The sequence below is a fragment of the Leuresthes tenuis genome, unplaced genomic scaffold (genome assembly GCF_036924035.1).
Source record: "Leuresthes tenuis unplaced genomic scaffold, fLeuTen1.0.hap1 SCAF_15, whole genome shotgun sequence".
In the NCBI taxonomy this organism is placed as follows: domain Eukaryota; kingdom Metazoa; phylum Chordata; class Actinopteri; order Atheriniformes; family Atherinopsidae; genus Leuresthes; species Leuresthes tenuis.
This window is the reverse complement of record NW_027325369.1, coordinates 22296628-22319344: the sequence shown is the minus strand read 5'-3', so window position 1 is coordinate 22319344 and position 22717 is coordinate 22296628. Positions and strand designations below refer to the sequence as shown.

General features: G+C 38.0%; 2 protein-coding genes across 3 annotated transcripts in view; one reads left to right on the top strand and one right to left on the bottom strand.

The window, feature by feature from the left end:
- Positions 1–8743: 8743 nt before the first annotated feature.
- On the top strand, positions 8744–10584 carry prlh2r (prolactin releasing hormone 2 receptor). The gene is made up of 2 exons (XM_072364801.1): positions 8744–9637; positions 10261–10584. The coding sequence occupies exons 1-2, from the start codon at positions 8744–8746 to the stop codon at positions 10582–10584; spliced, it is 1218 nt and encodes a 405-aa protein (XP_072220902.1).
- A 6906-nt stretch (positions 10585–17490) lies between these two features.
- Positions 17491–22717, bottom strand: part of bahd1 (bromo adjacent homology domain containing 1) — a 29478-nt gene continuing 24251 nt past the window's right edge. For both annotated transcript variants that reach the window (XM_072364887.1, XM_072364888.1), the window contains exon 7: positions 17491–22643. In XM_072364887.1, the coding sequence (XP_072220988.1) occupies positions 22451–22643 (193 nt within the window). In that variant the 3' untranslated portion in view covers positions 17491–22450. The remainder of the gene's footprint in view (positions 22644–22717) is intronic.

Sequence of the window (22717 nt, the reverse complement as noted above, 5' to 3'; positions counted from 1 at the left end):
TTCTGATCACTTAACTGCTCTCTGTCTGAAACAAGGACATTTGGATTGAGTCTGAAGGCTGAGGTATAACTGAAATAAAATCTATGTGTGTGTGTGTGTGTGTACTGTTTAACTGCAAGGCCTAATTTGTGATTTGGCTGGCCTGCGCAACAAATTAATCTCTAGAGGAATGTTTTGATATTACAATTATGTCTGGAGGTTCATCTGGTTCGTTTTATTTACAAGGGAAGGCGACATGAACAAAGGTCTTCAAGTATAGATGTATGCACAGCCTCAGTGAAGCAGTTTGCTCCTCTGTGGTCTGTCTCTCTGACTGTGGAATCTTTAGATGGCAGCAAGAACCAAATTGAATTAATCTGAAGTCTTAGCAGTCGCAGGAAGTACAACCCAGCCTGTGAATTGGTTTCATAACATCCCCTGTGGCTCTCAAGAAGCTGCATTTAAGACGTGTAGTGGAGGATTATTAGAAACTGTTTATACTGGGAAAGGTAGATAAATAAAAATTAAAAAATGAGGTCAGATGTGTATGTCATGTATTCCAAATGGACATCTATTCTTGGAGTCAGCAGTACTTTTCAGGGTGTGAATACTTATTCTATCATCACTCAAATTATATTAGGGGAGGATAAATAACTTTAAATAATATACCAAACCAGTAAAATGTACTTTGTTTACCTTTGTTAAGCTGATTTAAATTTATTTGTAATATAGGCGCTAACAAAAAGCCCAGCTTATTTATCTAATGCTGAAGAGTACATGTACACATAAGTACCCTTAGGTTTAGATAGACAGAAATCTCATCAGATCATTCAATTTCCACGCCTCATACATTGCAGTACTTAATAAAGGCTTTTTGATTAGTCGTGCAACACCAGTCTTACATTTAAACAGTGGCATGGCTCCATTAATCTCAGTGGTCTGCAGAGACTCAGTAGCCTCAGTCAGCTCTGCTATCAAACCACGCATCCTCAACAACCAAGGTTTAATGAAACTGAAATAAGATTCAGGACACCACTGAAATTTTGGGGTACAACGTTCACAGTCCTGTGAGCAGTCTTTGTGCTCCCCAGTTCAAAACGGTTTATTCCCAGAAAAGGCCATTTCATATTGTATGCAGGCAGAGTACTAATGACTCTACACTGAGTGTATCTAATTAAGATTAGTATCTATCTGATTAAATGTAGTGATTTATTTAAATAAAGACAGGAGACAGACTTTGTCACAGTGCTTTGACGAAATCAACCTTCATATGTAGCCTGTAAAGGACACAGGGCTTTCACTGGGACACAGCTATAGTTTACTTTAACAGGGTCCATGGTTACCCCTGATATAATAGAATCTCTTGATATGTTCCTATCTTCATCAAAAACATGTAAAAGCTTCACCCACAATTTTATTTAAAACTTTGACTGGACTCAATCTAAGTGCCTAAAGTGAATTCAAGAAAGCATCACTCCGGTAGTTAGATGCTACCATCAAGGAGACAAGTCAGGATGGAGGGGAGGCAGGATGCATAAAGACAATGGGCAATCCTAAAGAAAGAAGAAACCAAGAAAAACATTTGCCAGAGTGAGGGATCAGAACCTCTCGAGTGTGAGTGAAGCTTTGCTCATCAACAAGAAAACAACCTGAAGCATAAAGACAAGAAGACACAGGAGTGGCTCCAAGCAAACTCTGTCCAAGTCCTGGAGCAAAAGCTTGAATCCGGATTCAAATGTAACAGAGCATCTCTGACTCTCCCCATCCAACCAGGTCTAGCAATTTATTTTCATTTTGTTCTTGTGGAAAATTGTGTGATGAGGGAGAAATGAACAGAATCTTTTCCAAGGCGAGTTTGAAACAAAAAGTGTGGAAGACTTGAACAAGTCTTAAAACTACTCATAGGCACTATGCATTTCATTGTGCACACTGAACTCAACAGCACTGAAAACTCCATCCATCCATTTTCTATACCGTCAATCTGTCCGTTGGGTAGCGGGTGGGCTGGAGCCTATCCCAGCAGTCATTGGGTGAAAGGCAGGGTACACCCTGGACAGGTCGCCAGTCCATCACAGGGCCACAGAGAGACAAATGAGACAAACAACCATGCACGCTCACACTCACTCCTACGGACAATTTAGAGTCACCAATTAACCTGACATGCATGTTTTTGGTTGGTGGGAGGAAGCCGGAGTACCCAGAGACCATTAACTGTTAACCATTGAGCCTGGAACCCTCTTGCTGTGAGGGGACGGTGCTAACCACCACACCGCTAAGTTTAATCAAATTCTCTCCTAAACAGTATGTATGAAGCTTCAATATTTATTTTCCCTAAAGCTACTCAGAAATTGCCATTTGAGTGTAACTCTGAGCAAAATTAATTAAACCAGGGAAAATCATCTGTGTGTTAGTAAAGGCTTGACTTCATTCCCTATTATAACTCAATTCAGCAGCTCTCTATGACATGAAAGCCTTTGGGAACCCCTTGACCAGCCAGTCATCTCCAAGGACCCATAAAATTGAAAGCATAAAATCAACTGAACTCTTTGTCCTTCCCCCCTCGAGTGGAAGCCATACTCTTGCTATTCCAGTATGAACAATTTACTAAACAATTCTGTCACAGCAGCACAGTTTCACTCCAGAATATGTAATACCTACGTTGGTCCACAGCACAAAATGTAGCAGTTTCACAGTAAATGCTCAAAAATGATCAAATGACAAATCAAATCATATATTCTGGGCTCCACACTTGGAGAATACCTACAGCATGCCGATGTTTTGCATCCCATTAAACCATGGAACATGGTCAAAAATAGAAAAATGGCATTTTCAAGGCTCCAAAAATACTACACGCCCCATTGTCACCAGCCCAGGTGGAGGTAGAAGGTTATAAGTCATAAGCAGACAACCAGGTTCAAGTGAAATTCAAACCAATATTATCCAAGGAATTCTCCCCTTTCAACTCCACCATCCCTCAAGGCTGGTTTGGGACCAACCATTTTTAAAAAAATTAACAACATTAATACTGACAAAAACCTAAAACTATCAAAAAGGCAAAGGAAAATCCTGTGAATTTGTTGTGACAATACTATGTCCTGGTCATGCAGACAAACACACTTATTACACATTTTCTTGTGAGACTGGACTGGTTGTTTCAATGTGCCATGTGTTAATAGGTAGAGTAAAATGATAGATAATAGTGTGGGGCCTCAAATGACAGGAAATTCGAATTTGATTGGCACATTTCCTTTAATAAAATGTAACATCCATCACAGGAAGGTGTTCATAAAAACATCCACTTGTGACATCCAATGAGAACATGAACTTTACCATCCTCTTTGTATCTACCCAGTTATAGTTTTCGAATTATTTCAAAAGGGTGCATTTTCATAACTTTGAGTAAACCCCTACAAAGCAAGAGTGCTGCTACTGTCACTCTTGCAAGTAAATTACAATTATAAATTCTTTAAAGCGGCTTTAAACCACTTTACCTTCCAATACAATAATGTTGTGATGGCACAAATTGAATTGTTTATATGGTTCTTGTTTTTTTCTCCCCCACCTTCATAATGGGATGCCCCTCCAAGGCCACAAGTTACCTACACCCCGCAAATCTCCAGACCCACAACATAATCTGCATTGAGTTCAGTCTCCATCACCTCATCAGGAAAACTCAAAGATATTCCTCCAAGCGAGGCCCCCTTGTTAATGAGGTGAGTCCCAGCAGCAGAAACTGCCTACTTAACCTGTTCCAGCTGAAGGAAGTCTTAGTAAACAGGATATGTAGAAGGAAAAACATCTCTAAACAAAAATTAAACATAGCAGGGCTGGTCCCTGGGCTGAGATTTTCAGATTTTCGGGGATTCGTTTTCTGTGCAGCTATTTATCAGGGAAAGCAGTAGTAGCGGTCACACAGTAGACTTCAGGCCACTCTCAAAAGTTGGCTTTTTTCAAGAACTGAACTGGTTTATGATTTTGTAATCCCTCCATAAAAAAGCCAGGGTATCTGGTAACTGAATATCAGGTATATGTTAACAGCAGTACAAAATTGAATGTGAAATTAAGAATGATTGATTGCCCTCACTCATTTAGCACCCAATCCCTTAAAAAAGACCATAGCTGGCTCCATCTTGTAGATCTGCATGGAACCACTTATGTTTGCACAGTGGATGTTTGTTCTGCCCATGGCACTCTCGAGTGGTACAGTATAAAAGGAAGGCGAATAGTCTGGAAGTCTGCTGTGACTGTCACGTGCCACACATAAGAAGTCTATATTTACCAAACCAGCTTATCTCATACATCAGCGTTCACCATAAGACCTCGAGGTGATACCACAAACAGTTTTATTAGTCTGTGGATATTGCAGCAATAAAAAGTTACATTCTACACAAGGAATTCATCAGACAGGAGGAAGAATAGCCCACCTGGCCTTTTTGGAGAAATCCACAGCTCAGCAGTCTAATAATCCCACTAAAATTGCTCCTAATAACTGCAGTCCTGTTCCCATCAGTGCACAGAATCCAATAGAAAAGCACCCAAGGGAAGGAGTGAAGAGGCAGAGAGAGAGAGAGAGAGCTCTGAAGGAAACCAACATTTTGATTTGTGTTGCAAGCAAAAAACCAAACCAAACCAAACAAAAAACACCTCAAATGAGGGAAAACAAGATAGATAGTTTTAATAGATTTTCAGATTCTTTGCATGTGTATTGGAGGCCTGGTGCAACAAATGTGCAGCGTGTGGTAAACATTTGCACGTAGTGTAACAGTTCTAAATTATTCGTTAGGATGTCACAAAATTTTAAGCATTAAATTGAATGAAAAGGAAATCATGCAACAACATCAACAATACAAAGTAAGAGGGAAAAATGTCACGGCACTTGGTGCAAATGAAGCTCAAATAACAACTGCGCCTTCTATGTAAGTCACAGACATTTCATGCTCAAAATGTCATTGTTATCATGTAATACAAGCTAACGCTTCAAAACAACTGCACAACTTTATTGCCTCAACCTCAATTTGACACTAAAGCACGTTCACAACCAGCCTTCTCATGTGAAGTCCAGTGCCAATCAATTGTGCCCCGGATCACCCTTTAACACTCACTTAATGTATCACAGTGTCACGCTGGTTTTGTGTGGCTCTGATAACAGGACTCATAATTCTTAAATTGGTTTTGGTATTATGAATACTTAATGTGTGCTGCTGGAGAAAGATCGTGGCTTATGCCTTATTAGTTCAATTTGGACATAATTTCTAAAACTTTGGTATCTCGGTGTGTTTGTCTATAAACTGTCAGCTTTGTGAAGAACCTCACGGCTGGAAACATGACATCATTCATTCATCATTTAGGGTAGCTAAGGACACAGATAACTTTCACAGCTCTTTCACTCAACTAAGTCTGTTTCTGGATAAATCGTGACAATATTTTACGATAGTAATGGCATGAATAATTATGCCCAGACACATTATAAGTCCCCTTTTGTAATTATAAATCTTATAAAGTAGCATTTAAGGAGTATAAGAGTATTTAAAGATGATTATTTCATTTCTACTCCACGGGAGGTGACGCACTGTCACAAATGCTTATTGTGTGGTGTGTATGATAGAGAGAGACAGAGAGAGAGAAACAGCACACCTCTTTATTCTGAAGCAGAGCGCTCCGCAGTGAAGAGGTAAGGCTGCACAACACCGGGAAAGAGGATGCAAACAGGTGCAGAGCCGACTTCACTGACATCTCAAAGAGGTACTTTTACCTTTATAATGCACTTCAGTCTGAAAATTCTTCATTGTCATATATCTTTGGATGAACAGAAGAAATAGTTTATTTACACCAAGTTTAAAATCAGGCAATTTCCTGTTGTATATGTTTCTTTCAATATTTATGTCATTTTTGTGTGGTCAGGTTGTCACTGATAAGGTAGTGGAGGCTCTGAGCATATTCAGCATGGTCGGAGTACCAGTTTCCACTGCCTGACAGTGATGTACGAATTTGACCTGAAACATTTGGACAGTTTTGTAACAGAAATACAATAGAATTCTGACAAATATTGTAGCCAGAGGGTCAGAAATGAAAAACTTCAATTTCAGCTTATATGACTAGATTTGCTTTGCATTTTTTTTTTTTTATAATTGATGCTGATTGTGTTCTGTCAATACAAAGAAAGGGAGCATGCTCTGTATCCACTTCTGTTGTCAAAATGATGCCCTTCGCCTTTATCTAATTTAGAAAAATGAAATTTAAAAGCTTTACAAGTATTTTTTTTTTTTTGTGGAAACCAAATCTTCTAATTATAGCCTCATTCTGCAGCCACAGAATAAAAAATGAATCATCATTCATGCCCTTTTCATAGTGGTGTAGCAGTGGTTAATGAGTATGTTTTTTCAATCACTCAGCCCTTTCTGGATTAGATTTCGTATACAAATGTAGAGATTTATCAATCCACATTACTTGGGGTTCCGATCCCGATTCCAATACCTGAATTTAGATATATGCCGATACGATACATTTTCATAGTTCTTTGACTGAAATTATAAGATTAAGATAAGATCATCATTCATTTTGACACTGCCATGTTCAATCATCCAGAGAATGGTAAACAGCAACATAAAGAAGCCACATAGCTGATTAAATAAAACATAATAATCAAACACAACCAATTAATAAAAATAATTTAACAATAATGGGAGTGTGATGAATTTAACACTATAATTTGGTTTTTATGTGTTTTATGTGTCTTAAATGAATAGTAATTTCAGAGTATTCTTCTAGTTGTTATTGGTTGTAAGGTCACACGAATTTTAAGGCAATTTTTTTCCATCATTGTGTCTACATTAACATCAGATAACCTGATTAGAAGCAACATGATGTACTCCTTGCTATAGAGATTGACCTCCATTTTGTCAGCTACCACGTTAAGTTTAATTAACTGTTCCCAAATTTGTACTCTGATCATTATGTCACTGTGAAGCAACTACAGAGAGGTTTATTCTCCACACCAACAATGTAGATGGGGTGGCAGCATGATGAACTGCCACAAAAAATAGTTTTCTTCATAAGGATTTGAGAACATTTAACCATAAGCAATGGCCTGAAAAGTTGTTCAATTTAGCAACAAAAGTGTACAGTTGGTGAGCGTTAGGCCTTGTTGCCACATAGGTGAGTGTTCATGTGCAAGTCTGTCAGAAGTCCCTTAATTCCTATGAAATATTTTTGTTGTGTATTTCGGAAAGCGACCACTCAGTTTGCCAGGAAATTTGCAAAACAAAATAGTGAACTCTGCTGCTGAGTTTTATCCCTGGTTTTACCTACAGAACACAACTTTTATCCCTTGGGAATGCTTGCCTTACCCAAGTAATAACAAGTTTTCTCTGTTTATACTCTAAAATACCTCCAAATGAAGAACATTCTGAGCTGTAGACTGTTCTCTCTGCCAGCTAGTTTACAGAGGCAACTAACTACTAGCTTGACAGTCAAAGTTATCACTATGTTTGAGTATGTATGTATGTATGAACACTATCAAGTAAAAACTTCACAGTCACATTTGGTCAACATTGGTATTCAAATGTTGTGAGTCTGTGCTATGTAATGAGTGCATGCATGATTGGAATACATCTTTTAACAAGGATTTCTACAAAAATGACAACTGTCCTTGTATTGTAGCTTTCATCCTATCACAATAATTCAATGCAAATATTCAGCCACTAACATTATCCTCTAACGTTGCTTCAGTAAAGTTTATTAATCTGAACATAAATGCATTTCCTCATGTTAAACACTAGGGGGCATAATACGAATATTATACATTAAACACGCATATATAGAAAGAAACAAGCTTGGTGATTGTGTGTTTAGGAGACGAAGTAAATGTGCTGTAAGCACAAGATTTTACATTTTTCATAACATTGACAACATAAAGGAAGATAGTGAATAAATAAATAAATAGATAAGGTCTTTTAAACATTCTTAACATCCTTTTAATGGTTAAGCCTGCCCTCGATTGATGTTTTCTAGCAGGCTGCAAAATCCAATATTTTCCTCGACAAATAGTGGTTGATCGCTAACACAATGCCTGGAGACAAATACAAAAAATATTTGTTTTGATTTGTGTGTAACTAATGAGTTACTTATTCTGCCTTTTATAATCAGTAATAACATGACACTGAAGAGTTTCCATCCACACGTGGATTGGGACACTGTTCAGTGACATCAGTCCGATATCCAATCCATGAGTCACATCTGTATCAGAACCCGATATCTTTACTAGATTAGATCGGTCCCACTTCTGAAGAGATGTTTCAGCATGTATTCAGTGTGAGAATCTTTGACAATTAGTTTGATTTAAAAGATAAATAACTGAAACCACAGAAATTCACATGACTTAGACATATTTCTGACTGGTTATGAAATCCAAAGTAGCAAAGGCAAGATATACAAGATTTGGAGAGACAGGATGAATAAAAGGTGCTAAGTAAACAGATGTGTTAGCAATACTAACAGAGACAAAAAAGCCTTTTTGTTTATCTTTTCAGCTTTTTCAAAGAAATCCATTGAGAGGTTTGAAGTGGTCACTAATTATTCAGTTCAGGTGTGACTCACGTCATCATCCTTCATATCTTATCATGAAGACGGTTATCCAATAGTAATGTTGTCCATGAAGTGATGCATATGCTACATGAGTAGATGTTATTATATATGAGGAATATATTGGTAATTTATACGCTGGTGCATAATTAACAGCTTGTTATTCATTCCCCCCTCCACAGCTATGGACTGGGAGATGGTGTTGAATCAGTCCAGGGTGAACTCCTCTGACTCAGCCTTTGATTCTTCATCCTCTTTTTTCTCATCCTGCTCCAACTCTACTCACCTCATCTTCTCGCCCACCCTGCTATCAGCCCCCTCCTTTACTGGCCTTGACCTTCTGTTCAGTCTGAAGCTACTCTTCATCCCTCTCTACTCTGCCGTGGTCCTGATTGCGTGTGCTGGAAACTTGCTTCTCCTCTTTCTTATCTGGCACAACAAAAAACGACACAACACTACAAATTTTCTCATTAGCAACCTAGCGCTTGTTGACCTGGTAATGTGCCTCTTCTGTGTCCCTTTGACAGCATCCTATGCTTTCGACAGGCGTGGATGGGTGTTTGGATACCACATGTGTCATTTTGTTACTGTTATGCAGTCTGCAGCTGTCTATGCAGCAGTCTTATCCCTTATGGCTATCGCAGTGGATCGCTATGTGGTTGTGGCTTATCCCATCCGAAAAAGAGCAGGCTGCCAGTTCTGCGGGGGTCTGGTGGTCCTGATCTGGCTGTCCTCCCTGGCTTTATCCACACCTATAGCGCAGCACACTGTCTACTTAGACCTGCATGCTGCAGGCCTGGAGATGACTGTATGTGAGGAGTTCTGGGATGGCCAGGAGCAAGGCCGCCTCATTTACTCTTGTTTTAGCCTCTTCTTCTCCTACTTTGTCCCACTGGCTGCTGTCTCCATTTCCTACTGTGCTATATCCTACCACTTGAAGAAGAGGACCACGTCTGGTTTGATTGCATGTCAACAGCTGAGGTCTGCACGGGCTGCCTGGAGTAGACGTAAGAGGAAAACATTCTGCCTGCTGCTGGTGTCCGTTCTCTGTTTTGCCTTCTCCTGGCTTCCCTTACAGGTGCATGAATAAATCAAGAAATATATATATATACATCTACAGATGTATAAATTCTTAATGAAATAATATTAGAAAATTAGATTAAAGCCACTCCCATATTTGTTGATGCACCCCATTTCCTTTAAAGTTACATTGGACGCTGGTTAAAGTGCACATTACAGAATGTAATGGTATGCAAATCATTTAAACCCTAGATTCAATAGAGAATACTACAAGTGTTGAAACGTGGACACGCTATTGTTACGTAAAATCTGTAGGCTCATTTTGAATAAAAAAAATTGGGATTTCTTTTTGAGAAACAGGGTTGTAAATATCTAGCATCATAAAGCACAGTAGAAGGTTAGAAACAGCTGCCTGTATGTTCTATTAGAGCTTTAAGCCTACATTTAACACACAGCAAGTAGTGAGTACGTACTTGACAAAAAATACTTGTCGTTAGAGACAGCCCTCCAGTTTGTGTACTTTCTGCACAATTTAACAGATATGAAATTTGTAACTATCCTCTTAGTCCCAGCAAGAACAATGAAGCATATGTAATAAATGTTCTTCTTTTTAAGATGTATGTGATTTCCAGGATATTGTACCTTTGATTAATGCTTAAAACAACTATCTTTACCTCACAGGTGGTGAATCTGATCCGTGACCTGGACACAGATTTCTCCATCTTGGGAAAGAATTACGTAAATATCATCCAAGTATCGGTTCACCTGCTCGCCATGAGCTCGACCTGCTACAACCCTTTCATTTATGCCTCATTACACGATAAGGTCCTCTCCTACTTGTGTCTCCACTTTCTGTCTCGGCGGAAAGGAAAAGGAAAGGACAGAAGTCAAGGGTCAAGCATCCCGACAGCGTCGCACAGAATGCAGCGCCTTCACACCTCCACCATTGTAGGAGACTTACCAGGTGCTGCCGTGAGTGACAATGTTCTACGAGAAAATCCTTGAGTTGTTTTTCAGTTGATCAGGCACAACAATTTTACCAGCCAGTATTTATTCAGCTCAGCTTCATGAACATCACTTAAATCAGATTTGATGCAGCTTGCGCCGTCTTTTCTCCAGATTTGATATGAGTCTTGTCTGCATTTATGCTGACAAGCGTCCGGAGAGAAAAGAGAGTTGATTCAAAGCATCATTAAAAAAACAACTAAATTCTAAAACTGGGGGTGTAACAGGCACAATGTGTGCAGCTGGTCATGGTCACAAAACAATACACGTGTACAAACATCCATCTGCTTCTATATAATTGATTTGTATGTGGTTTTCTAATATTTCTAACAAATGCGTTTGATAGTCTCTTTAAGTGTGAATGATAGCCTGTTGTTGGTTTTTCACCCTTGACTTTTAAAGAATACATTACAAAGTTTATAGCTATTTGTCTAACTGTTGTGCATAACTCTATTCTTGTGATTTAGAGATTAAATAATATATGTTATCTATTAGATAATCCAAATATACCTTGTCATTTTTTCTCTACCTTACAGATAGTGCATTTGATAAAGTATATGCAGATTATAGTTGCAATATCATGACAATATAATATGATACTGTTTAATAAAACTCAGTAAAGTGGTTACTGCAAATAATCTTTCTTTCTCATGTCATTTCAAATTGGAAATGTATGAAATAGGACCATGAAACATATCTGTAATAAAGACTGAATAATAAATCTGTCTCATTCTTGGTTTTGTATCAGTGAACACATTATGCACTTCATGCGTCAGCTGTGGTGTTTGTTGAACACAGCATGTGCCGAAATATTTCTAGACAGTGACAAGAAAAAAAATCATGGTATGTCATAGTTTCTAAACATTTCAGTGACTGAACAAACAAACAGGGTTTGCAGCCTCGCTGGACTTGATCTTTGCAAAGTAAATTCAGAATGAAATGATGTAAAATGCCTGACAAATATAAAGATATTTCACCAGCTACATTTTCCAATTCCGCTGAGCGCTCTGGCTATTCTCCAACTGTGGCTTAAACTGTATGAAATCATTTTAAATCTGACATTACTATCAGGTACTTCTGTCTTCTGATGCTGGTACAATTCCCTTTGGGATCTAAAATGCATGTGGGGGACTTCATAGGTACGCTGCACCACTGAGTCACAACCTATACTGATGGAGCTGAACATAACTGAACACAAGCAGTGAAACAAGCTTTCTGATGAATGACTGCAAGACTGGAGAGTTACTCCACTTCTCTGGCCTCATATGTGAAGTTGCCATGATCCAAGCCATTTGGGAGCTGTCAAGCTGTAACAAGCTACAGTCTGAGTGTGACAAAGACATTCTCCCTTTGAATTCTCTTTCAAGAGTATGAATGGAGCTCTACATATCTGTAGATATCCTGCTGTCTTAAAAATAAACAACTATCAGTCTTAACAAAATCAAGAGAGTCCACATTGATCACTTTTCACCAAAGTTGATTTTATGGTGTGAATCTCATTTAAGAAAGGACAGTGCAAACAAGATAACTTCGTCAAGATATCTTTGTCCCAAGATATACATCCACCGAATTACGCCATAATATATCATTGTTATTTGCATTATGGCAGGTCGATGGTACATTAAGAAGCATTAAAGAAAACACACACAATTATACACAAAAGAACCTCAGTAGGAAAAATTTGTCAAATAAAAATATAGCTGCAAGTTTCAGGGACAATGCATCTTTCAATGATCACTCAGAAACATACCACAAGATTAATTTTGGCTGTACAGGCCACATTGTTTATCGAGTGAGCGAAAACAGAAATTTGATGATTACAGCACCACCTGTGGGTGCGGTACCTCAAGCTTGGGGGTCTGAGGGGGAAATTAGGACCACATCAAGAAGTTTCCCATTTCCAGGTTTTATGATATTTGCTGTAAAACACTTTTAAGTGGAGAAAAATGAAGAAGTTAACCACAGTTGTGGTACTGCCACATAACAACTAATCCAAATTCTGAAATTATGACAGCGTGTTTGGTTAACCAATAACTACGGTTTTATAGCTTTTTAGAGAGATGGGAAACATGTTTTTAGTTTAGTGTTCCTGGAGTGTGCTGCTTCCAGGGAGAAGGCAAACAGCCCACAGTCTCTTTTGATTGGTAAAACAAGAAAAAATGTTAAATTTAATTAAATTCCCTTTAGTGACAGCTCTGGTGGAAGAGATTTGAACATATCCATTTAACAGAAGGGGGAGCAAGACCAAGGATATTATACACAATTAAAATACCCACAAATTAGATCATGTTTTCCCATCTACGAGACAATAATTTGTTTTCAAAGATCACAATCATTCAAAATAAATATTCCTTTGAAGAGGGCTTTTTTGTAGAATCCCAAAGATGTGACACAAGAAATAAATAAGCAAACAAAAAAAACATTAGTGGTATTTTTGAGTGTGTGGCTACATCCATTAATGGACAATTATGTCAGAATGTAGTACAGTCAATTATCCAGACTTGTATCTGCAAAATGAACATTTAATGAAACAGTTTCTCTGCTTGTGTGCACAGAAGTCTCTTTATTCTGTATCGAGCTGAAAAGCCTTTTTTCTTTAAAAAAAAAAAAAAAGAGACTACTTTTTAAAGCAAAACCCACCTAATGCATCTCATTTAAACATTTCTTAATGACTCCTCTGAAGCACTTTTTAATAAAAATGTACTGAGCACAAACTGTATATTTTAGCAACTGAAGACTGGGAGAAAATCCCATCCATGCTAAGGAAATAGTGAATTGTTCCGAAGAGAAGACCAAAAAAAAAAGACGGCTTGTTGAATATCGTTCTATAGAAGTGGAATCATTGTCATCTCCTAGGAACATGAAACTATCAACATGCAATGCATAGTTTGCACATAACACTCCTACCTCTTCATTCTCTTACCTCCATATGTGATGGTGGAGTGAATGTGTAAAGGATTTACATTCATCTCACCGAGATGTCAAGACTTTGGTAGTTGGCGCTGTTGTAATAATTCAGGGGCTATGATGATGCTGTTCCAGACTCTTCAGATTGTTTAACTCAATGCGTTTGTTCATTTTGAATTCAAAACTAAACAACAGCACAATGACAGCTGAATGACATGAATGAAAAACAGTGGCCCGTTCTGATATCTGCTCTCATTGTTTTAAGATAATGAAAACAATAGTATTAAACTTTATTTATATTGTACTTTTCCAAAGAAATGTTCCACAGGGCTTTGCAAACAAATAAAGTAAATACAACTTAAAACAAAGCAGCAAGTAAAAGTCTGCTTCAAGGGGATGTTTCCCGACGCAGAGTCATATATCTTACTGAAAGGTCAGATGAATAAGAAGGCGAAAGGCCACAAAGGGTTTTAAAAGTCAATAGTAAGAACTTAAAATCACTTCTAAAACATACTAGAAACCAGTGAATGGAGGCCAAAACAGGAGAAATGCGCTCTCGTTAATTCTTGTTTAAAAGTCTGGCAGCAGAGTTCTGGACAATCTGGAGCTGATTAAAGGATCTTTGGCCGAGACAAGAGAAGAGGATGTTGCAATAGTCTTGAGGAAATCAAAGTGTATAGGATGGTTTGTGTCTTTACCGACAAGATACAAGAGAAAGACTGAGAAAAGAAAGATACACCACACAACAAACAACACACAACTCTAAAAAAAAATATATAAAAATCTGTCAGGATATTTTGAACACCAAACAATTTACAGTTCTCCAGTTTCTGTTCCACTGTACGTTTTGGAACACCCACTGCTGTGGAGCCAGAGCTGCACTGGAGGGTGCACCATGGAGAGGGGATTATAAAAAACCCTGAATAATAACCGAGTGTTGAGATAAAGGATGAAAACTTCTTACCTGTGCTTGCATAAAGATAAGCTTTAGCACAACCTGAAAACCACATTCTAAATCAAATCAGTCATGGAAAAACAAATCCATTATCATATCTATAGTTGTAACAAAGCAAAAAACCTTTGATTTTACTGAAAATTTGACATAAAATCCCAACATACTGTACATCACTGGGGTGTGATGACACATAGAAAGCAGGAACAGTTTAAAACAGCGGGGACTGGTGCAAAAATTGGAATGAGTCAGTATGCTGAGAGCCTTTCAGGTGTATGATTTAAGCACCTCAGAAGCTCTGCCAAAATACACCTGGTCTCACCGCAATTCATGAAGTGAGCCGATGACACAAAGAGTAAGAAAATCCCACCTGAAGCCATTTCCTCACCTCTCCAGACAGTTCTGGCACGTGTGAAAACCTCCTCTTGGAGAAGCTTTGAGGAGAAAGGCAGTTTTTTGCTGTTGTATTTACTGCAAATTTATAGTATTTTTAACTCTAAATGCCAGTTGGTAAATTATAATTCATCACTGGCTCCAATAAGTTCAAGTAGGGTAGTTTGCTTTTAGCTACAGTGCTGGCTGGCATTTCATTTGCAGTATTATAAGCTCAGGCCTCTAAATGTTTTTAGTCAACAAGAAACTTCTGGCACCTTTCTGCTGGTACTTTTTTTTGGATGTAAAATCTCTTTTGAGCTTGCAGGCGATCTTTTTAACAATCATAGATTTCAGCTCCACTAACAGTTTTTCTATTCAGTTTAGACCAGGATTCCTTGCTGGCTAGTTTATAACAGTAGAAGTTTTTCTTTTTCAGTACATTTTTTCCTGGGCTAAAAGGCAGGGTGGCTAGGACAGGGAAAAATAGGTCCTTGAAGAACAAATAAGTTCTTATATGTCCATTGAATAAATAAATAAATGGGAGATGTCACGAGTCTCTCCTATTTAGAGCCTTTTCACAAATTTGTTTTTGGGTCAAGTTTGTGAAATGGCTCTCTGAAAAACAGAGACTTTGATGGGGCACTGCATTGACTCAGTGATTCCTCTTCATTCACCGTTACCTCTAGATCTGCCCGTGTAGTGAGTGGAGAGATATTTGAGTTGTTCCAGCAGCCAGGTCTTGGCTAACAAATAATATTGCCTTCCTGATACTCCTGCATCCGAACATGTTCACAAGGTGAAAAAGTCGTTTTTTTTTACCCAATGAGGGGTTTGGAGAAAAATGCTTCGGAAATAAATAACATCATTCCTTGTATTGCCTTATTATTAAAAGAGTTGGGGTTCAAGGTAAAGACAGATTTCCGCCATTAAGTTAAAAAACAGTGTATTGGCAATCAGTATGCTCTGATGTCTTCTTCTGGTATTTCAAATGTGGAGAAATTCTCCTGCTCTACTGCGTCCTGCTAGCAGAAGTTTTCATATGCATGAGCAAACTGCTGTAACCAATTACCACTTTTATCCATTTTACTTTTGACAGTTCACCTGTACACTTGAAGCAACTATCTATCCATTATGACTGGACGTTTTAGTCCAATACTTTAAGCTAAATCTACTGCTCATGAATTACTAACATCAGCTTGTGTCCTAGCAATTTATCCATTATTTCTATCCCACTGCAGAAGTGTCCTCTGGAGTGGAAACAATTGGGAACCTCAGATTCTGCCTGTGGCTGCAGGACACAGGACGGAAGAACTGAGTGAAGAAAGGAGCAAAGTCATAAATACTAATTTACCGAACAATGACTGAAAATCCATGCCATAGACAACTGGACTGTAGTCAACAACAAATAAAACAAGAGGGAAAAAAAGAGAGAGGAGCAAACAGGCGCTAATTCGCACCAAATAGTCTGTGCACTGAGGCCGCTTTCACTGACTCTTATCCCACAGGGTTGCTGCTCATACCACTTAAAACCTCCGAGTCTGATTGAATAGTGCCAGGGGTGTCATGCATATTCATCAGAAGCATGATTATTGAAGTTAGATGATTTATGTGTCATTGTGTCGGCTTTCAAGGTGCTCCCACTCATTTTTCCCACCATGATTTACGCAGCACTAAACATAATTGGGATCATATCCATTTCAGATGAAAAGTGGGGACTGAATAAAAAAAAAAACTGTCAATTTAATCACATTTCTAAAAAATCTTTATCTCTGCAAAAGTTTTTATCCAAGTGTTTTTGTTTCTGTTGGAAGGTGAACCTATGTTGCTTTTTATCTTATTTTGATCTTGTTTTATTTCATATTTTACCTCTGTTTCTTAACAACTTCTAAAGATTGAAAAGGATTAATTTTCCTGTTTGAGGTGAAGAGTGGTATGTGAACAGTATCTTTATTGACCAGTTTCAGCCAGGTTAAATCACGTGTCCCTGAATTTAGACACATACACACAGAAGTTTGCTATTAAATAAAAGAACAAATATCAGCAGAGCATATTTTTTGCATTTTTATACCTTTGAAGCAATGGGGTTTTAATATTTGATATCTAACTTAGCATGTTTTTCTATGTTTTGACCAACTTTTTGGCTCTTTTTTTTTGTTTGTTTTAAAAAAAAAAAATGCCATAAAATACCAAAGTGTTTAGATCTCTGGAGACCAAGTAGCCAACATCATCTGTCCATAAACCTTTGTCAATCCTCAAATGATTTGGATGAAAACTGTTCATTTGTATGACTAACCTGTAACAGCGATTGTCAGCTTTATTAATAATTCTCTGTGGCTTTAAAATTTGTGATTTTCGCCATTATGTGGAATGACCTTTTGCCCAATATTGATGTCTATTTTTTTAAAAAGAGGTCATATATTGAACAAATGCAGAGAATTTCCAAACCGATTAATTTGAAGGAGACATTTGACATATTCAATTAAAATTGGACATAATACACTTAATGCAGTGATTGATCTTTTTAACTCTTTGCCCTGATCAGAGTTTGTACAATAAAACTAATCAGATAAAACATATTGTGTGAGTGAGACACCATGTGGATAACTATTGTTACTACAGCTGTAAACCTGGTAAGACTTGAAAAATGTAACAAAAAAAGTCTCAAAATCGTGTTCAAACTCATATATTATTTATTACAATTAAATATTTTCTTATATTACAGAGGTCCATTTGAAACCATACAAATAATCTGTGCTGCGATTAATATTTCCAAGATATTTCCAAAAAGCCATGCAAAGAATATAATAATTAAATTAACATAAGACGAACCAACATTCAGGTTTTTCTGAGCCTGGGAATGAAATTAAATCCATGATTTGATACGCTCCACTCTGTCTCTCTTTTTGGTGCAAACATTTCTTTGTGGTGATTCAAGATCAGATAAGTAATACACACAAACAAACAAAAAGATTAAAGGCATTTGGAAAACTACGCAAACCACACGTCCTTTTTTCTAAGGAAAACTCTTGGAAAACGTACGGGGATTATGGGAACAGGCACAGAGGACCATTTAAGACATGAGTATCACATATTTTGATAAAACTTCATTCGTTTTCTAACTGATTCCTAAGGCCATAATATGCATGGTGTGTCGATCTGTGTCACTGAACAAGGGAAGGGGGCTTAATGCAGAAACAAAACAAAAAACCTAACCAAATCTATGTTGTGTTATCTGGCTTTGTTTGATTCACTACCATTAACTCAGTATTTTGATACACAAAACTTTAGGATTAGAGGAGAATAAACCCTCCATTTTAGATGAATTAATCTAATGAACCTATTCATCTGAGGACCTTTGTTTGTAAGTCAAATATTAAACTGTTGTGCAACTCTAGTCATAATCTTTTTTTCTAAATGAACAGAACCCAAGGAAGCAAGAAAAGATGGCAGGGTGTGGGTAATATAAAGTGATATCCCACCAAAAATGAAACTTTTTACAATCAACTGCTCCTCCCCTGTGCTTGTAGAGCATGTGTAAATACCTTAAAATGTTCTCCTTCATGTAGAACAGTTGCTGTGGTCAGCTCATGAACTCTGGTGTCCATGCCTTTTATATTCAATCTGGCAAATCATGAAAATGTTACATAAAAGTTGTGTTGACCTCAAATGTAATGAACTATGTCACTTGCACCTTAACCAAGCCTAAATCTGTGCATTGGCGGCCACAGACTCAGTTTGATGTGATGAAATAATGAGTTCACATGCATGTACAAATGTAGTAATGCCTGCAAATCAGTTACTAAAACAATTCAGTAACCCTTCCACTATCTCTCCAACCCTTTTGGAAGAGGGGGGGGGGGGTGTCCCTCCAGGACCATGTGCTTATCCAAAGTGGCCGCTGTCTGCTAAAGTTGTGCTGCTATCACAAGAGACCTGGGCAGGGTTTTGCAGAGCCAACCCTGATCTACCCCCTGAACCACAGTTACCAAGATGATTCTCTTTTCGTGTTGGTAACTTAGAACACAGTGAAATGACAAGAGAAGAGCTTGAAATGCCCATCAGCTGATTGATCAAGAATGGTGATTTGTAAGACAGCTTCTGATTGATGGTGTCTCAAACAAGCCACTAGACAGGCACCATGCAAATATGATTCATGCCAAAGTTATTAAGTCAGGAAAGATGAGCCTGGACTACAAAGGAACCATTTTAGTCAAGCTGTTGAGTTGTGACTTGATGTGAGTGGGCCTTTTATTGTCGCAGTCCTATGACATAAAAAAAGCTTAAAAAGCTATGTAATACACGGAAGGGGAAATCCAAGAGGCATAGTTTGTGTTAATAAGACAACAAAATGTCATGAGAACTGATGTGCTTCGGTATGATTTAACATTAATTTTTTTATATAGGTAAACAATACAGAAACAAATCTACTAGCAAGTAATGCAGAGATGTACAGTTCGTGAATAATGTTGGGGAAAATAAATGCTTAATTTAGTTTGGGCCAGCTCAGGGAAAGATTCATATTACATTTAACTAGTTGGCGTGAGATAGTGAGGTCTTACTCTGTTCCAAAAAGTGTCTAATAATATAAAAGCACCCCTGGGGACATGTCTTTATCTATAATTTGGTAAATAACAGTTCACACGACATAATGTGCATACAGTTGGACAACTAAGAAGTGGACTGTTGTGTAGTAGTTTATGAAAGTTTCTGAATAATTTGTGAAATCATGTTGCGATCAACATTTATAGCAAGTCATGATACGAGTCAAGCTAACCACAGTTACTGTTGTACGAAGAGAATAAAACAAAATTTAAAAGACGTGATTGACATCTTGGGAATAACGCTCAACTCAAATTGGTTTGTAAAAGATAAAGCTACAACCAGCATGTTAGCTTAGCATAAAGCTAACCAGCAGATTAGTTTTGCATTAAGATTGGAAGCAGGGGATGAATGCTAACAGCAACAACAAAAACACCTTTACACCCCACCTCCCCCCAAAAAATGTTTAGTCCCCCCTTCTAATTTCCTCATGCCTTCAATCTTTACGCTAAGCTAAGCAAATTACAGAAAGCTTCAACATGAGGGCGGCATCTCAAAATGTTCCAATTCTTTACTTGTTGGCCATTTCTATACTAAAAATTACTATCGATTTGACTTGATAAACTGGTGAAAAATAAATGTGTTTAAATTAAATGGTGTCACATGGAACATGAATATGCATTTAAAGTACCTTGGATTCAAGATCAGCACACTAACAAGCTGTATAAGCCCAGGCGACAGTCAGTACAACATTTCCAAATGAAAGGCAGGGAATAAGGCAGCAAGATCAAGGGTATAGGCTAATGGCAAGGTAAATCATTATAGCATTCAGCATTTAAAGGTGAAGAGGCAAAGCTTTCTCATGTGAGAAGAAGTGAAAGGAGAATGACAGGAAGCAGGGAGAAGCCAAGGTACATTTTGGTCCTGCAGGTTAATCAACTGTGGTCACACATTTCCTTGAAATTGCAATACGTGTTCTCAAAACCGCTTACTGCAACATCTCAACACGACATCAAATAGGTTAGTACTGGGTAGGCAACTCAAACATTGAAAAGCTATTGCAAATGACTCACACACTTTTCATCTTAGTGCAGCTAAGGAGGAGAGACAATTTCAACCTTGTTTTCAAATCAGGAATGAAAGCCACTCATCTAAAACGCTATTCTTTAACATCATCTCTTGAAAATAAATTATATTTTCTCAGTACAGAAATAAATACACAACTTTTCTCAAACATAGGAACGTGTCATTATCACAGATCTAAATGCTACAATGGATACATTACTCACCAGCTCATCAGCAAAGAAATAAGAAGATAAAGTGGCTAAGTGATGCCATCTTTCTGATGCTATCTGACACTAAATCAGACATTTAAATGCAAATATACAATTTGCTAACATCAGAGCCTAATCAAACCCCTGGTTAAGTAGAAAGAAAAAAAAACCTCTGACATGGCTGAACAAAAATCTCCCCAATGCTTGATTCATTGGTCTGTGCTTTCTTTGAGGCGTGAAGGTTAGTGTAGAAATCTTCACTGAGATTAATTTCCTTGCAAAAGATGTGGAAAAATAAGCTTAAATTATCTCAGAAACTCACGAGAGATGTAACCAAAGCACTTCCACATTTCATCATGTGTTGCGATTGTACTTAATCAGTGGAAATTGAAATTGGGACAGTATTTAATCACACCTTGAGATCAAGAACTTTCCTCACTGCCATCACTGGGGTGTACAACAAAGACCTCCAGTTCAATCATGTCAGGATAATATAATATTTTTAGGAAACAGTTATTTGCTCACTAGCCAAGACAGAGGCTATGTCCACAATAATATGGTTTCATCTTAAAACTGTTGGTTGCTTATTAGAGACATCTGCAGAAGCAAGGACCGCACTGGCGAAATTAAAAGTACACATTTCTTTGTGCAGTACACATTTGATTTGCCTGGGTTCAGATCAATTATTTGAATCCAGGTGGCATCATGATATGTAACAATCATTTCTTGCCTGAAAAATAATCAGTCCACTGAGCAATGCAGGAGAATGATTAGTTAATCAGGGCCAGTGGTGGAACTATTACCTTGTCAAGCTGTTGAAAACAGATTACCAGTTGTAATGAGGGGTTTTAAAGTGGTACCAAGGTCCTTATCCACTGTCAGAGGAGGGGAGGAAGTAAGACTAACAGTTGTCTAGGATTTTAACTGATACTGGGTCGATGCTTCACAAAACTCTATTTAAGATCCAAAGGGGGAAAAATAAAAGCAATAGTGAAGACGTGTGTTTTAAAAGGAAACTATTATTGTGGATGTGATTATATAATAACAAAGATATCAGTCTTATGTCTGTATACATTTAGTACAGAGCTGGGGCCAGCAGCAAGTTAGCACAGCGCTAAGCCTGCAACTGGCTGTTTTGAGCCTTTTTGCTAAGCGATGCTAAACAGCTGCTGGGGAGGGCTTCATATTAACTGCACCAAATCCTTCAATGCTTTTTTGAGACCATTTCTAGACAACAGCTAGATGCGCACTATAGTGCTTTAAAGCAAAAGTTCTCTATGCAGTGTCCTGTAGAAAAACTCCTTGTTTCAATCATAAAACTGCAGACAACTCATGAGATATGATAATGATATCTTCAGCCACAGAGAAACTTCTATTTCTCTCCTCTCCTCACAAAAACCAGTGTAGCATGATATGCCTCAGAATTTCATTACCTATAGAGTATCATTTAAACACCTAATGCATCTGATATCTGTCTGGCAGATAGTAGCATTATTACATGTAACATCAACTGCAGATCTATAAAATGTCACAGTTCTAAGAGCTACAGTAGCATTTTCTACAGCAGAGTACATCCCAGGTTCTTCACGCAGCTGCTACAACACCAGAGCCATGGATGATAAAGACCATTTAAACTGCCATACAAACTCTTACACATCACGTCAAACCATTACTAGTACTTAATAAATGTGTGGTATGTTAAATATGAACACAAGATTTGAAGCAAAATAAGCTCTCAATCCTTTGTACTAGGCAGCAGGAGGCTAATTAAAATTAATGGAGGATGACACCAAGGTATTATCTCTTGCCCTGTCACCAACTACTGCAGATTCTTGAGGAGGCGTCCATAGCGGAAGTCATAGACGTGTCGACAGAAGAACACCAGCTCTGGGTCGACGTCATCGGGCACACAGTGGTGGGTGGGCATGGTGTTGCCAACAACGGGTGGCACCACAAGGGAGGCGGCACTGTCGCACACGCCCTCCCTACGGCGTTTTACCAAGGCACAAAATCTGGACAGAGCACAGACGCAAATGGGTCAGTTGTCATCAAGATTATTCAGAGAGAAGCGACAATAATGTTTTTC